The following is a 14,778-nucleotide window of genomic DNA, read 5'->3' on the forward strand; positions in this document are numbered from 1 at the left end:
CTTGACAGCTACCTGCGCGAGGCTGGCTGGAAAAACATGAACAGTATCATGCATCCCAGTGCCGCGGATAGGAAGTGGCTATGGAACACCTTCCCCAACAGACGAGGCCGCCAAACCATGAATGGAAAAATAATAATAAACGATTAACGCAACCCACAATGGCGCACTGCCACCTACCCCCAAAAATATGGAAAAATGTTTCAAAATGATACAGCTGTGACATGGCCTGTCCCCCAGAGCTACACTGCACTGAGGGAAAGAGCCCAGCCCAGAGAAGATTTTTTAAAATTTGCCAAAATTCTCAAAAAATCCAATCTGGCCACCAAACCATGTGACCTATGACCTTTTTTTTCGCTCTGACACAACCTCCCAAAGGCCTCTACCACCATACCAAGTTTCATGAGTTTTCGTGAAACAGTGTTGATTTTATGGACATATATCAAAATTTGGCTCGAAAAATCCAATGTGGCTGTGTGCGCTGAACTGTGTTGTGTCCTGCCAACCTAAGCCCTCCCTACGCAGGCGGCATTCGGCCAATTGTGCGCTGCCCCCTAGGAACCCCCTTGTCACGGTCGACAATGACATAGCCTGGATTCAAACCTGCGACCTCCAGGCAATAGGATGCACGCTGCATTCCACGCGGAGCGCCTTTACTGGATGCACCACTCAGGAGATGAGAATGCAGGGTCACAGGTGTGCTGCGGAGAATGCAGGGTCACAGGTGTGCTGCGGAGAATGCAGGGTCACAGGTGTGCTGCGGAGAATGCTGGGTCACAGGTGTGCTGTGGAGAATGCTGGGTCACAGGTGTGCTGTGGAGAATGCAGGGTCACAGGTGTGCTGTGGAGAATGCAGGGTCACAGGTGTGCTGTGGAGAATGCTGGGTCACAGGTGTGCTGCGGAGAATGCTGGGTCACAGGTGTGCTGCGGAGAATGCTGGGTCACAGGTGTGCTGTGGAGAATGCTGGGTCACAGGTGTGCTGTGGAGAATGCTGGGTCACAGGTGTGCTGTGGAGAATGCTGGGTCACAGGTGTGATGTGGAGAATGCAGGGTCACAGGTGTGCTGTGGAGAATGCAGGGTCACAGGTGTGCTGTGGAGAATGCTGGGTCACAGGTGTGCTGCGGAGAATGCTGAATGATGTCTATGAACACATCTGACATGGAATTAACTTTATGCACAGCGACACATCAGATCCAGTGTGCAACGGCCTCAATACAAAGTTCTCACTATCATAAATACAACAACGCAGCTTTCTGTTCTAGTTCATAGGAGCTTCATATTTGATAAACTGTCACTTTCCCCAGCTGGGGATGGAATCGTACAGCTGTAAGTTCCACTTACATTGAAGAACCGCTTATCCAATCGTCATGGAGCTTGGTATGAACAGTGTTTGGCTTGCTGTAAGTTGTTGACAATATAATAATACAAAGGAAGATACTGACAACATGCCCAACATGTCATCCAGTTCCTATCCAGTTTTAAATAACTTTAGCATAACTGAGGCAGAAGTGTTAAAGGGACTAGGAGCTCTTAAAATAAACAAATCCCCTGGGCTGGATGAGATCCTCCCATTAGTACTCAAAGAAATGAAAGAAGTAATTTACAAACCGCTAACCAAGATCATGCAGCAATCTCTTGGCACAGGGGTGGTACCGACAGACTGGAAAATTGCAAACGTAATACCGATCCACAAAAAGGGAAACAAAACTGAACCAGGTAACTACAGACCAGTAAGCCTGACTTCTATTATATGCAAACTTATGGAAACTATAATAAGATCCAAAATGGAAAATTACCTATATGGTAACAGGGTCCTGGGAGACAGTCAACATGGTTTTAGGAAAGGGAGATCATGTCTAACTAACTTGCTTGATTTTTTTGAGGATGCAACATCGATAATGGATAATTGCAAAGCATATGACATGGTTTATTTAGATTTCCAGAAAGCTTTTGACAAAGTCCCGCACAAAAGATTAATTCTCAAACTGAACGCAGTAGGGATTCAAGGAAATGCATGTACATGGATTAGGGAGTGGTTGACATGTAGAAAACAGAAAGTACTTATTAGAGGAAAAACCTCAGAATGGAGTGTGGTAACCAGTGGTGTACCACAGGGATCAATATTAGGTCCTCTGCTATTCCTAATCTACATTAATGATTTAGATTCTGGTATAGTAAGCAAACTTTTTAAATTTGCAGACGACACAAAAGTAGGAGGAGTGGCAAACACTGTTGCAGCAGCAAAGAGCATTCAAAATGATCTAGACAAGATTCAGAACTGGGCAGACACATGGCAAATGACATTTAATAGAGAAAAGTGTAAGGTACTGCACGCAGGAAATAAAAATGTACATTATAAATATCATATGGGAGATACTGAAATTGGAGAAGGAATCTATGAAAAAGACCTAGGAGTTTTTGTTGACTCAGAAATGTCTTCATCTAGACAATGTGGGGAAGTTATAAAAAAGGCTAACAAGATGCTCGGATACATTGTGAAAAGTGTTGAATTTAAATCAAGGGAAGTAATGTTAAAACTGTACAATGCACTAGTAAGACCTCATCTTGAATATTGTGTGCAGTTCTGGTCACCTCGCTATAAAAAAGATATTGCTGCTCTAGAAAGAGTGCAAAGAAGAGCGACCAGAATTATTCCGGGCTTAAAAGGCATGTCATATGCAGACAGGCTAAAAGAATTGAATCTGTTCAGTCTTGAACAAAGAAGACTATGTGGCGACCTAATTCAAGCTTTCAAAATTCTAAAAGGTATTGACAGTGTCGACCCAAGGGACTTTTTCAGCCTGAAAAAAGAAACAAGGACCAGGGGTCACATATGGAGATTAGACAAAGGGGCATTCAGAACAGAAAATAGGAGGCACTTTTTTACACAGAGAATTGTGAGGGTCTGGAATCAACTCCCCAGTAATGTTGTTGAAGCTGACACCCTGGGATCCTTCAAGAAGCTGCTTGATGAGATTCTGGGATCAATAAGCTACTAACAACCAAACGAGCAAGATGGGCCGAATGGCCTCCTCTTGTTTGTAAACTTTCTTATGTTCTTAATATCATTGTCCGGCTATACATCAGTCCCTCTGTATGTCACACTTACAGTTTTGTACATACAGTATCTGGAGATTTTGGTATTGACAATATTTAACAAAAGTTATTGAGAGTCTTAACCCTTTAAAACCCTCACAGTTACAGAGATAACTCCAACACTGCACTCTGTTAATGGAATAAAATAGTCAGCATTGTGACTGTTGTTGAGATATTTCTGAGGGGTGTGTGTGTGTGTTTGATTAGGGAGGAAGGGAGCCAGAGGAAAATGCTGTTGCCAAACTTGAAAGAGAAGTTATCTTTCTTCATTGACTATAAATATCTGCTTTCCCTACTGTGGTTCTCTTACAAAATGTAATGAAGATTTTCAGCCATGTGAAATTTACATTAAGTTCCTCCCAGTCAACATGTTACATAAGCAATAAGGTCCTCCACATACCAGGCATTAAGGACCGTTTGGGTAATGGGGGCCAAAAGGTCCATAATACCTGTTAATGCCCAATGAGGGGGGTGTTACTGCTTTTATACTTCAATGCTACAGCTCACTTAATTACCATTTGTATTTATTTTAACTGTATTTAGTTTTTCTTTGTTTTATGTATCCTTCCTCATAAGCTCTCTAACATGAATGTTCTACAAAAAATAATCCTTCCTGAAGCACAGAATTAGCTGTATGGATAACATTCATGTGTTAAAGGAAACATACATTTGTATTCAATAAAACCTAGCTGGAGAGCAACCTCAGTACAAAGGCCACCCCACGCTAAGGTCATATTTTAAAGATGCTTCTGTGTTGTAAAAAGATCTTCTATGTGAAGGCAACCCCATTACAGTCATCAACTTCAGTCCCAAACAGCTCAACCCTCTTTGAAATGACCTCGCTTGCTCTACAGTCCTGTAAGCTGCCTGCTGAACTGTTGCAATATAATATAGACGCTGAACTGACTGTTCGTTGAACGGAATGTAACTGTCTTTGTAAACAGTACACACACCATAAAAAAGACACCACTGGAAACAGAAAACATCTTGAATTGAAGTTTTGAGGAGCATTCATACACTGCGAAAATAAACCAAAATGATAAAATAATATTTTAAAATATGTTTTGATTTAAAATATTGCATGAAAGCATCAAAACAACTCCAGGGGTCTGTAATATAAGATAATCCCACTAAAGGGTTAAATTCCCTCACTCCGCTTCGCCCAACGCCTTTAGGGGTGTGATTCTCTCATGACAGTATTTTCATTCCTGTTGGCTCTGTATTAATAAAGCTCCTGTTTTTTTGCATTAATAAGCAGACTCAGAATATCCTCCTTGTTTCCTTGTCATGTGAATTGGGACGGTTTCTGCGTCTCTGATTATTGACACATGCTCTCCCAACTAAATGTTTCCAGTATTCTTAATTGCCACTTGGAAAACCAACCGTTTTGATCAATTTTAGTTTGTTATATGTTTTATTACTGAGTGATGAGTCAGTCATTATATCTTTTTATAGTTTAATAGTTTTTACATTCAAAGTTGCTGGGTATATAATACAGACAAGCCCAGAGATTCTCTTGAACAGATTTGAGAATTTCAATTATGTTGTTAGAAACAGGCAAAACAGATTGTTAGTTGAATATGTCTGAGTTGTTAGAATATAAGAACATGTATGAACGAAAGGAGGCCATTCAGCCCATCAAGCTCATCTGGTTCTAGTAGCTGATTGATCACAGAACACGTGCCTTTGGGTCTTCAAGGGTCCCAGTGATTTTTTTTAGTGCAGTACAGAGACCAGAAATCAGAGTTGGAAATGATGTAGTCTTTGGATAGATGGAAGGAGACACTTCTTCAGGGTATGGAATGGGTTACCTAGTCATGTTAGTGATACTGAATCACTGGGATGTTTTAAGACCCGACAATGTTTTGAGATCATTCATCTATGAGGAACCAGACGAGAATAGAATTACCCCATCAACATATCTCTTCTTTACTCTGGCTTAAAGTGATGGTTGCTAACAAGATAATTCCATACATTTTCCTTGTCATTCACATCCATTCACTATCTAGGTCTCAAATGTGTAGTTTTGAAATAAATCTATATTTTAGCAAATATATTAAAATATCTGTGTTTTCATGAATTATGTTTTAAAATGAAAATACATGTTAAACGAGGTTGATCTATGAAAGTCATTTACCAGACAGAAGAGATTACTATTGAATCATGATTTGGATATACTTTAACAAATCGACTACATTTAAAACCAGGATCTGTGATTGTAATGATTCGTGGGGTTATTCCAGTGTTCCAAAAACAATATTACTGAAAATATTTAATAAACAAAGGAGAACATGCTTAAATAAGATAAATAACTAGTTGTGTTAAACATATTTTAGCAAAATACAGAACTTTGGAAAGAACTTACTGATTTTGAAAAGTGTCAGCAATTTTCAATAAACACTGACACTGTCACTGTATTAGTGACCTAACAAACAGCCCTGTTTCTGAATGTGTGCTCTGGTGCTGCGAGTGCTTGCATATACATTGTTTTCTAAGCAGGGTTAATTGCAGTATTAGTTCAGCCCCAGTGGTGTCTATCTTACAGCCCTGTCTATGAATGCTAATTCTGACTTCAGTGTGTCCCTGGAGCTTTGGCCTCTACAGCAGTCTCACACCACCACTGACAGGCTGCTGTGCCCTAAACCACATCTATATTACTCTACACACATCTACATTACTCTACACACATATTACTCTAGACACATCTATATTACTTGTGAGCAGGGAGAGGGTTAAATTCCTCCCTGCCTAAAAGCATGTGCTCATGCACGCTTTGATTAATTGTTTAGTTATTTAATTGTTAATTATCCCATGCACCTGGAAGTAATTATAAATTAGACCCAGGTGCAGGGTATTTAAGAAGTTCAGTCAGTCTGCTCAGGGCTGCTGACTAGGAGGCAGAAGGTGTGCTCTGTTTCTGAGCTGGCAAAGCAAAAGTAAGTGCCATGTTAAACCTGCATGTTTCATTTGTTGACAGGTAAACGGCTTAGCTGTCCTGTGTGTTAGTCAGGGACCTGTTCAAAGTGAACTTAGGCTCTACGTTTGAGCTAGGTGTTTGTTTTGTTTGTTTGTGGATTATTAAAAATACCGCAACCGCGCTTGAAAAACGAATGTCTGTGTCCTCAGGGCAATGAACATACCAGCCATGTTACATACTGCATACACATCTATAGTACTCCATACACATCTATAGTACTCTATACATAAGAAAGGTTATAAACAAGAGGAGGCCATTCAGCCCATCTTGCTCGTTTGGTTGTTAGTAGCTTATTGATCCCAGAATCTCCTCAAGGAGAGGAAGATCTGAGCATCATCAGCATAGAAATGGTATGGGGGGCACAGTGGGTGTAGAGAGAGAGAGCACCCAAGACTGATCCTTGGGGAACTCCTGTAGAGAGAGGGTGAGGAGTGGCGGCTGAGCCGTGTAGGGTAACCTGGTAGCTGTGGTCAGATATGTAGGAGGGGAACCAGGCCAGAGCAGTATCAGAGATTCCCAGGTCAGCGAGAGAGGATAGGAGAATAAAACGATTGACACTGTCAAAGGCAGTAGAGAGATTGAGGAGAGTTAGGACAGAGGAGAGAGAGGCAGCACGAGCAGAGTTTAGCGAGTTAGTGACAGACAGGAGAGCAGTTTCAGTGGAGTGAGGAAAGCAGAAACCAGATTGGATAGGGTCGAGCAGAGAATGGTTAGATAGAAAAGCAGATTGCTGGCGGTGTACTGCCTGCTCCAGGGTTTTAGAGAGGAATGGTAAGAGGGAGAAAGGAAAGTAGTTCTGGAGGGAGGTGGGGTGATAGAGGCTTGTTTGAAGGCAGAGGGAAAGAGGCCAGAGAGGTGTTGAGAAGGGATGAGACGAACAGGAGTAGAGCAGGAGCAGCAGAGAGGTTTGGACCGATCACCTCAGCAACTACAGGCATGCACTCACTGCTACCAGGGTGAAGTACTTCTCCGTAATCATATCCATGGGACATGGTAAACAAAATATTCTCTTCAAAACCATTGATCAAATCCTGCATCCAGCCATGGATAAATCCATCTCCCATTCATCCTCCTCTCACCTGCCATGATTTCTCCTTTCTTTCAGAACACAGCAAACACCATTTATTCTACACTCTCCTGCCACATTTATTTAACTCCCCTTAGTGCCCCTCCTGCTCTCTCTTCCTTCTCTCCTCTCTATTGCTGATGTCTTCAGCCCATTGCTGGAATCAACTACTGCCACATGCCCCATGGACCCTGGCAAAAAATCTCATCCATCTCTGTGCTTCTGACCTTGGTCCTTCCATTATGCACACTCTTATCCTGTCCTTGGCTTCAGGCCTGATTCCTGCTGCCCTCAAGATTGCCCGAGTAACGTCAGTGCTCAGAAAACCCTCCCTTGACCCGGCTGTCTTATCTAACTTCCGTCCCATATCCAATCTTCCTTTTCTCTCCAAAACTCTTGAAAGGGCTCTAGCCAGCCAGCTGATGAAACATCTCACAGATAACAATCTGCTTGAATCTCTGCAGTCTGGCTTCCGGCCGCATCACAATACTGAAACCGCTCTGCTCCGGATTGTGAATGATCTCCTGCTCAATGCTGATGCTGCTGCTCCCTCTGTCTTTGTCCTCCTCGACCTAACTGCTGCTTTTGATACCATAGATCATAGCATTCTTCTTGTCTGCCTTCAGAAGTATGGTGGGATCTATGGAACCTGTCTCTCCTGGCTGTCCTCTCACCTATCTGGAAGCATGCTGTCTGTTTTCTATGATGGAAGCATGCTGATGCAAACCTGGTCACTTGTGCGCTGCCCGCTAGGAGCCCCTGGTTATGGTCATAGCCTGGATTTTATTGGTCTTTTTTATAGCTTCTCCCACACTGTCTAGATGAAGACATTTCTGAGTCAACATAAACTCCTAGGTATTTTTCATAGATTCCTTCAATTTCAGTATCTCCCATATGGTATTTATAATGCACATTTTTATTGCCTGCGTGCAGTACTTTACACTTCTCTATTAAATGTAATTTGCCATGTGTCTGCCCAATTCTGAATAGTGTCTAGATCATTTTGAATGACGATTGCTGCTGTAACGGTGTTTGCCACTTCTACTTTTCTTTTGTCTGTAAATTTAACTAGTTTGCTTACTATACCACAATCTAAGTCATTAATGTAGATTAGGAATAGTAGAGGACCTATACTGATCCCTGTGGTGCTCCACTGGTTACCTCACTCCTCTAATCAGTATTACTCTATAAACATATATATTACTCTATACACATCTACAGTACTCCATAAACATCTGTATTACTCTATACACAAATTAATATATACACATCTATATTACTCTATACATATATTTATATTACTCTATACTCTAAAACCAATTTACATTTTGAATAACATGCCTATGTACAACCCAGCACTGATTAATTGAATAAACTGCAAAGTCTTTGTGTTCACAGGAGATAGATTTGCTTCACCCTAGAGAAGGAAACACAGAAGTGTAGTATAATACAGGCTCTTCCTCGCTCTCACCAATGCCTCCTGTATGAATATTCATAATGCTGTGGGATGCATTGCACTCTCTCAAGTGCTAGGCCACTGGCCCAGGGCAAGGCCTTCTGGGAACCTGGAGGACTGACATCAGACAGTTAACCCTTTGAAAGCTCTGCAGCAGCTTTATGTTCGCGAGAAGGGCTGTGGGGCTGGAGGAGGAGAGTGAATGAGATAGAGGAAGGGGTGCAGGAATAATCTCAAACAGCTGCACACTCATGAATTTAGATTAAAAGAGACTGCATATTATTGCATTTTCTGGCTCACAGAATCTTCTGTCTTCTCCACACTGTATTTATAGGCAGACGATCAAAGATTAGTTTTTAAATACGCTGCTCCCTGCTCTTGTGCACAAATTGACTATTTTCCATTGAACTCTGCGTGGTTTTGATCAGGAGCACACAATCAGATATTCATGTATTCATTCTTATGGCAGGACACACTCTTTTAAATGATATTTGCTCTGCCAACCAGCAGCAAACAGGACTATTAATGAAAATAGGTTCAAAGCAAAAAAACAAATTATACTGGAAATTAAACTTCAAAATTCAGACTAATACAGATCTCTGTCTTCATTTTTCTTTTGCGAGTAACACGTGTATCAATAGCCTGGATGCACTCCAAACAAAAATGAAATTTACCCACAGTGGTTTAGAGATCTATAACACCGTTAAATCAATTCAAAGTCATTATTTTTACTTTCATTTTTATTTCTGAGTCATTCTGTGTACCTATGACTCTTAGAAGTATCCCTGGTTGAAAACCCCGGAGTTATTTGAAGAAAGTTTCTGTCTAGGATGGATGATATATACTCACAGGCTCCTTTGTAAATGCAGAACAGAATCACATCGCACATGATAGACAAAAGGTAGACACGTGATGTTTTTTGCCGGATTTAGCTTAATACATAAATGTTAACAAAAACATACCTAAATGTTTTGAAATGCGTACCTTCAGATATCATTTACAAATATTCAAAACGTATATCACATATTCAACATTTAAAATCAATATGACAATTAAATCTGGAAAAAACGCTTCAGTCTTTAAATCTTTTTTTTTTTGCCTACATTTAGCCGACATACATCCAAAAAACATGATCTTTCAGTATTTTAAAGTAAGTTAATTTTTTTGTTAGCAAGTAAATCTGAAAAAATAAATCTTTTGCAAGCGAGATCTGAAGCCAGAGGAGTCCTTGCACATTTAACTGGGGCGGGGCTGTGGCTGTGTCTGTCTGTGTTACTCCGATTCTGATTCGATGTGTTGTTCTGTCAATCATGGCAGAGCTCCTCTTATTTGACAAACCCCCCTTTTTTTTTTACAAAAAGAAACCTGCAGCATTCAGTTTTATTTATTTATTCAGATTTAATCGCTAGCGATAAAGATTTAACTTACTTTAAAATGATGAGAGAGCATGGCTTTCAGGTGTATCTCTTAATATTGGATGCCAAATGTAAAACAGATTTAAAAAAAAAAAGCATTTTCCATTTTCAAATTGATTTTAAATGTTGAATTTGTGATACGCATTTTCAATATTTATAAGTTATAGCTGAAAGTACACAAAACTTAAGTAATTATGTATTAAGCAAAATGTGGAAAAAATTAGATTTTTTGGGGGGTTAACTAAGAAAATGTCATGTGATTTAAGTCAAATCTGGAAAAACAATCACCTGGTAAAATGTGTGCTTTTTTTTTTTTTTACACTTGGAGTCCCATAATCTTGATTCATACTTGGAGATGCTGCCCATGTTATGCAAGTGAAAGCATTACCCTCAGGCATAAGAAGCTACATAAATGCACATTCATGTTTTTATACAAGATCAGTTCTTAAAATAAAAACAAACATCTCAAAGTTCTTTTTTCTCTGTTTATATGTTTGTGACCCCAACCTAGGAACAGTCAGAAATATTATAGGGGTTAAAAAGTAACGTGTAAGGTCAATGGAAGCCAGTGTCGGGTCTAATAGACCCAAAACGTACACCTGTCCAGCTAAACACCACATTTCTGTATACACCTGGGAAACCTCTTGTTAAATAGTGATGTAATATTTAGCACAAGTCATTGTCAGAATCAGCCTGTGGGGATATTTCAATATTGATGCAACCTTCATGTTTTTATACAAGTATTCTATAAAATATATATTATATATATATATATATATATATATATATATATATATATATATATATATATATATATATATATATATATATATATATATATATATATATATAAATATGTTTATTAATAAGCAAAAATAAACCGGACCAAACATGGTCACATATCCAGCATTTAAATGAAACATTACACAAAAAAGGTCCCCCATTCACACAACTTCAACATGCAACCTAATTATAAGCGGTGGCTTTTTTTAATTTTTTTTTTTATATAACACCGTGCAACAATTTTTTTTTTTTTTTTTTTTTTGGTTCCTGGGTAGTAAGTGTTATTTCCTAATTGCTTATGCCTCAAAAGTATAGAAAATGGCTATTATTCCCCACAAACTTTGCTTTTGTGACCAGGACAGTGATATTTTGAAATTTACCTATTTTCCAGAACATTCCAAATAGATTCAGTGCTGAGTAAACTTGGAGTAACTTCTAGAACTTTCTAGAACTTTCCAGTAATATAAATAGTAGTATAAATACAGGGGCCTTAAGCCCACCAGTTCAGTTTAGTTCCAGCTGCCTAAGTGGATACATATCTGCATTTTTCTGAGATGGCATCAAGAGGCTGCAATGGTGGCATTCCTGATGGGTCTCCAAGGCGGTTTTACCAAGTTTCCCTGCTATCTTTGCCTTTGGGACAGCAGGGACACCAAGGCGCACTACCACAGGCGGGACTGGCCACAGCGGACCGAGTTCTCTGTGGGGAGGAACAACGTCAAGTGGGAGCCACTGGTGGACTCCCGGAAGGTGCTGATGCCACCACTGCACATCAAATTGGGCTTATGAAACAATTTATCAGAGCTTTAAAGAAGGAGTCGGCAGCCTTCAAGTACCTTCAAGACTTCTTCCCTAAGCTGTCTGAGGCAAAGGACAAAGCCGGTGTCTTCGTCGGACCACAGATGAAGAAGATCCTGGAGTGCAATGAATTCCCCAAGAAGCTCACTAGTAAGGAGAAAGCGGCTTGGAACAGCTTTGTCGCAGTGGTTCGGGGCTTCCTGGGCAATCACAAGGCCAAAAACTATGTGGAGCTGGTTGAGACTCTGGTGAAGAACTACAGCACAATGGGATGTAGGATGTCCCTCAAAGTCCATATCCTTGATGCTCATCTTGATAAATTCAAGGAGAACATGGGAGCGTACTCGGAAGAGCAAGGCGAGCACTTCCACCAGGATATATGAGAACATGATGGGAGACGACATTTGGGGGCTGATTCATGAAAGTGATTTACAGTATAATTGTAAATCCCGAAAAACTACTCACTTCTAAATCTTTTGTAGTCATTTTTGTATTACTTTAGTACAAATACATGTTAATTTGGATTCATATGTTGTTTTTTTCTGACTTTATGTGAACGAAAAGACACACATCTGCCCGTTTTCCCATTGGAAATAGTGATATTTTGAAATATGACTGTCCTGGTCACAAAAGCAAAGTTTGTGGGGAATAATAGCCATTTTCTATCCTTTTGAGGCATAAGCAATTAGGAAATAACACTTACTACCCAGGAACAAAAATTGTATTACATAATAATGAGAATAATAAACTGTTGGATATACAGCGATGTTCAATAACTCTGATCTATAGATTTATTTTACAACAGAGTTGCCGGAGGTCAGGGTGCTAATCAAATGACCTGTTTTGTAATGGGACAGCCCATCTCAAGTATGTCCAAGAGAGTGAGGAGAGGTCAGAGGGGACAGAAAAGAGTCCCGTCCCCCCATCCAGTGAGACGTAGAGTATGGGACAGGGCATAGAGAGAGGACAGGGCAGCAGGAGTTGCAGTGTTATCAGGAGAGAGTCAGGTTTCAGTGAGAGCAAGGAAATCAAGAGAGAGAGGTGGGAGGCAAAGGCAAAGATGAAATCAGCTTTGCTAGCAGAGGAGTGACAGTTCCAGAGGGCACCTGAGAGAGTGCGGGACGGGAGAGACGCTTCGTGCTGGAGCACAAATAGGCAAGCTGTCTATTATACTAACTTGTTGGATAAAAGCTGTGTGTAAACCAATCAAGTTGCAAATCAATTGAACCACAATCACCTGGTACTACTCACAAAGAGTAGAGAGGGTTTGCAACAGAACATCACATCAAACTTAATTTGCAAAGTACATTTCTGTTAATAAGGCATGGTATCTGCTTGAGAACATAAGAAAAGGGATGAATTAGGAGACCATTCAGTCCATCAGCACTTGTTCAGTTTTTAGTAGATGATTAATCCCAAATCTTTGTCAAGTCAGGTATTAAATGACCCCAGTGATTCATCATGACTAGGTAACCCATTCCATACCCTCACCACTCTGCCAGTGATTCATCATGACTAGGTAACCCATTCCATACCCTCACCACTCTGCCAGTGATTCAGCATGACTAGGTAACCCATTCCCTCACCACTCTGCCAGTGATTCATCATGACTAGGTAACCCATTCCATACCCTCACCACTCTGCCAGTGATTCATCATGACTACGTAACCCAGAGACGGTCACCACCATTGGGTGAGGTATCTGGAGTGGTCAGACGGACTAAGGGTACTGTATGGGAGTGGTGAGACATGACTAAGTAGTAACCCATCCATACATACCCTCACCACTCTGGTCTTTCATCATGACTAGGTAACCCATTTCATACCCTCACCACTCTGCCAGTGATTCATCATGACTAGGTAACCCATTCCATACCCTCACCACTCTGCCAGTGATTCATCATGACTAGGTAACCCATTCCATACCCTCACCACTCTGCCAGTGATTCATCATGACTAGGTAACCCATTCCATACCCTCACCACTCTGCCAGTGATTCATCATGACTAGGTAACCCATTCCATACCCTCACCACTCTGCCAGTGATTCATCATGACTAGGTAACCCATACCCTCACCACTCTGCCAGTGATTCATCATGACTAGGTAACCCATACCCTCACCACTCTGCCAGTGATTCAGCATGACTAGGTAACCCATATACCCTCACCACTCTGCCAGTGATTCAGCGGTCAGACGGTACTAAGTAGTACTGATCATTGGGTATGGGAGTGGTGAGATGGGTCACTAAGTCAGTACTGATCATTGGGTATGGGAGTAAGTGAGACGAGTGATTCATCATGACTAGGTAACCCATACCCTCACCACTCTGCCAGTGATTCATCATGACTAGGTAACCCATTCCATACCCTCACCACTCTGCCAGTGATTCATCATGACTAGGTAACCCACTCCATACCCTCACCACTCTGCCAGTGATTCAGCATGACTAGGTAACCCATACCCTCACCACTCTGCCAGTGATTCATCATGACTAGGTAACCCATACCCTCACCACTCTGCCAGTGATTCATCATGACTAGGTAACCCATTCCATACCCTCACCACTCTGCCAGTGATTCATCATGACTAGGTAACCCATACCCTCACCACTCTGCCAGTGATTCATCATGACTAGGTAACCCATACCCTCACCACTCTGCCAGTGATTCAGCATGACTAGGTAACCCATACACCACTCTGCCAGTGATTCATCATGACTAGGTAACCCATATACCCTCACCACTCTGCCAGTGATTCATCATGACTAGGTAACCCATACCCTCACCACTCTGCCAGTGATTCAGCATGACTAGGTAACCCATACCCTCACCACTCTGCCAGTGATTCAGCATGACTAGGTAACCCATACCCTCACCACTCTGTGTGAAGAACGGTCTCCTTCCCTCAGTCTACTCCTCCTTTTAAGATTGTAAAGACTTCAATCACCCCTAGTTCTTCTTTGCTGTAAGCTAAATAACTATAACCTTATCTTGACAGCTTATTCCCTTAAGGCTGAGGTGTCCCCACATGTTATGTTCTGTGATGTCTGAAGCCATGCTGTTTCCCCTTTCATGGTTGAGAGGCCGGGCTGGAATGTCCCTCACACTGTTTTAAAATAGCCCCCCCTGACTGAGAGCACAGAGTGGAGTCAGGCCAAATAAGGCATAGCCCAGAGTACAAGAGGCT

General features: G+C 41.2%; 1 protein-coding gene across 1 annotated transcript in view; it reads left to right on the top strand.

Moving 5' to 3' along the window:
- Positions 1-463: 463 nt before the first annotated feature.
- LOC121307126 (integrin alpha-7-like) overlaps positions 464-14,778 on the top strand; it is a 36,182-nt gene continuing 21,867 nt past the window's right edge. The window contains exon 1 of the mRNA XM_041239254.1: positions 464-1,085. Within this exon, the coding sequence (XP_041095188.1) occupies positions 464-1,085 (622 nt within the window). The remainder of the gene's footprint in view (positions 1,086-14,778) is intronic.

Source organism: Polyodon spathula, chromosome 53 (genome assembly GCF_017654505.1).
Source record: "Polyodon spathula isolate WHYD16114869_AA chromosome 53, ASM1765450v1, whole genome shotgun sequence".
Lineage (NCBI taxonomy): Eukaryota > Metazoa > Chordata > Actinopteri > Acipenseriformes > Polyodontidae > Polyodon > Polyodon spathula.